This window comes from Antrostomus carolinensis, unplaced genomic scaffold, assembly GCF_000700745.2.
Source record: "Antrostomus carolinensis isolate BGI_N321 unplaced genomic scaffold, ASM70074v2 scaffold11367, whole genome shotgun sequence".
NCBI classification, from domain to species: domain Eukaryota; kingdom Metazoa; phylum Chordata; class Aves; order Caprimulgiformes; family Caprimulgidae; genus Antrostomus; species Antrostomus carolinensis.
The window spans coordinates 6,867-7,181 of NW_010328055.1; the positions used below are offsets into that span (position 1 = coordinate 6,867).

Sequence of the window (315 nt, forward strand, 5' to 3'; positions counted from 1 at the left end):
GCAATGTCATGTTCGTGCCCCCCGTGGCCTTTGCTGTCCCCAGCCACTACCTCCTGGAAGCTGCCGTCTACATCTTCACCATGTTCTTCTCCACTGTGAGCATGGGGTGTGGGTGGCTGGGGGGCAGGCAGGGGGCTGGGGCTGTGTGGTGGTGTGGCTCTTACACCCTTTCCCCCCTACCCCAGTTTTACCATGCCTGTGACCAGCCGGGCATCGTGGTATTTTGCATCATGGAGTACGATGTGCTGCAGTTCTGTGACTTCCTGGGCTCCCTCATGTCTGTCTGGGTCACCGTCATTGCCATGGCCCGGCTCC

At 60.0% G+C, this 315-nt stretch overlaps 1 protein-coding gene across 1 annotated transcript in view; it reads left to right on the top strand.

Moving 5' to 3' along the window:
* The window catches only part of LOC104528175 (transmembrane protein 8B-like), a gene marked incomplete at its 5' end in the record, with an annotated part of 6,336 nt that overhangs the window by 5,219 nt on the left and 802 nt on the right, over positions 1 to 315 (top strand). Inside the window, 2 exons of the mRNA XM_010172104.2 lie at positions 1 to 95; positions 186 to 310. The exon at positions 1 to 95 is cut by the window's left edge and continues 4 nt beyond it. Of these exons, the coding sequence (XP_010170406.2) occupies positions 1 to 95; positions 186 to 310 (220 nt within the window). The remainder of the gene's footprint in view (positions 96 to 185; positions 311 to 315) is intronic.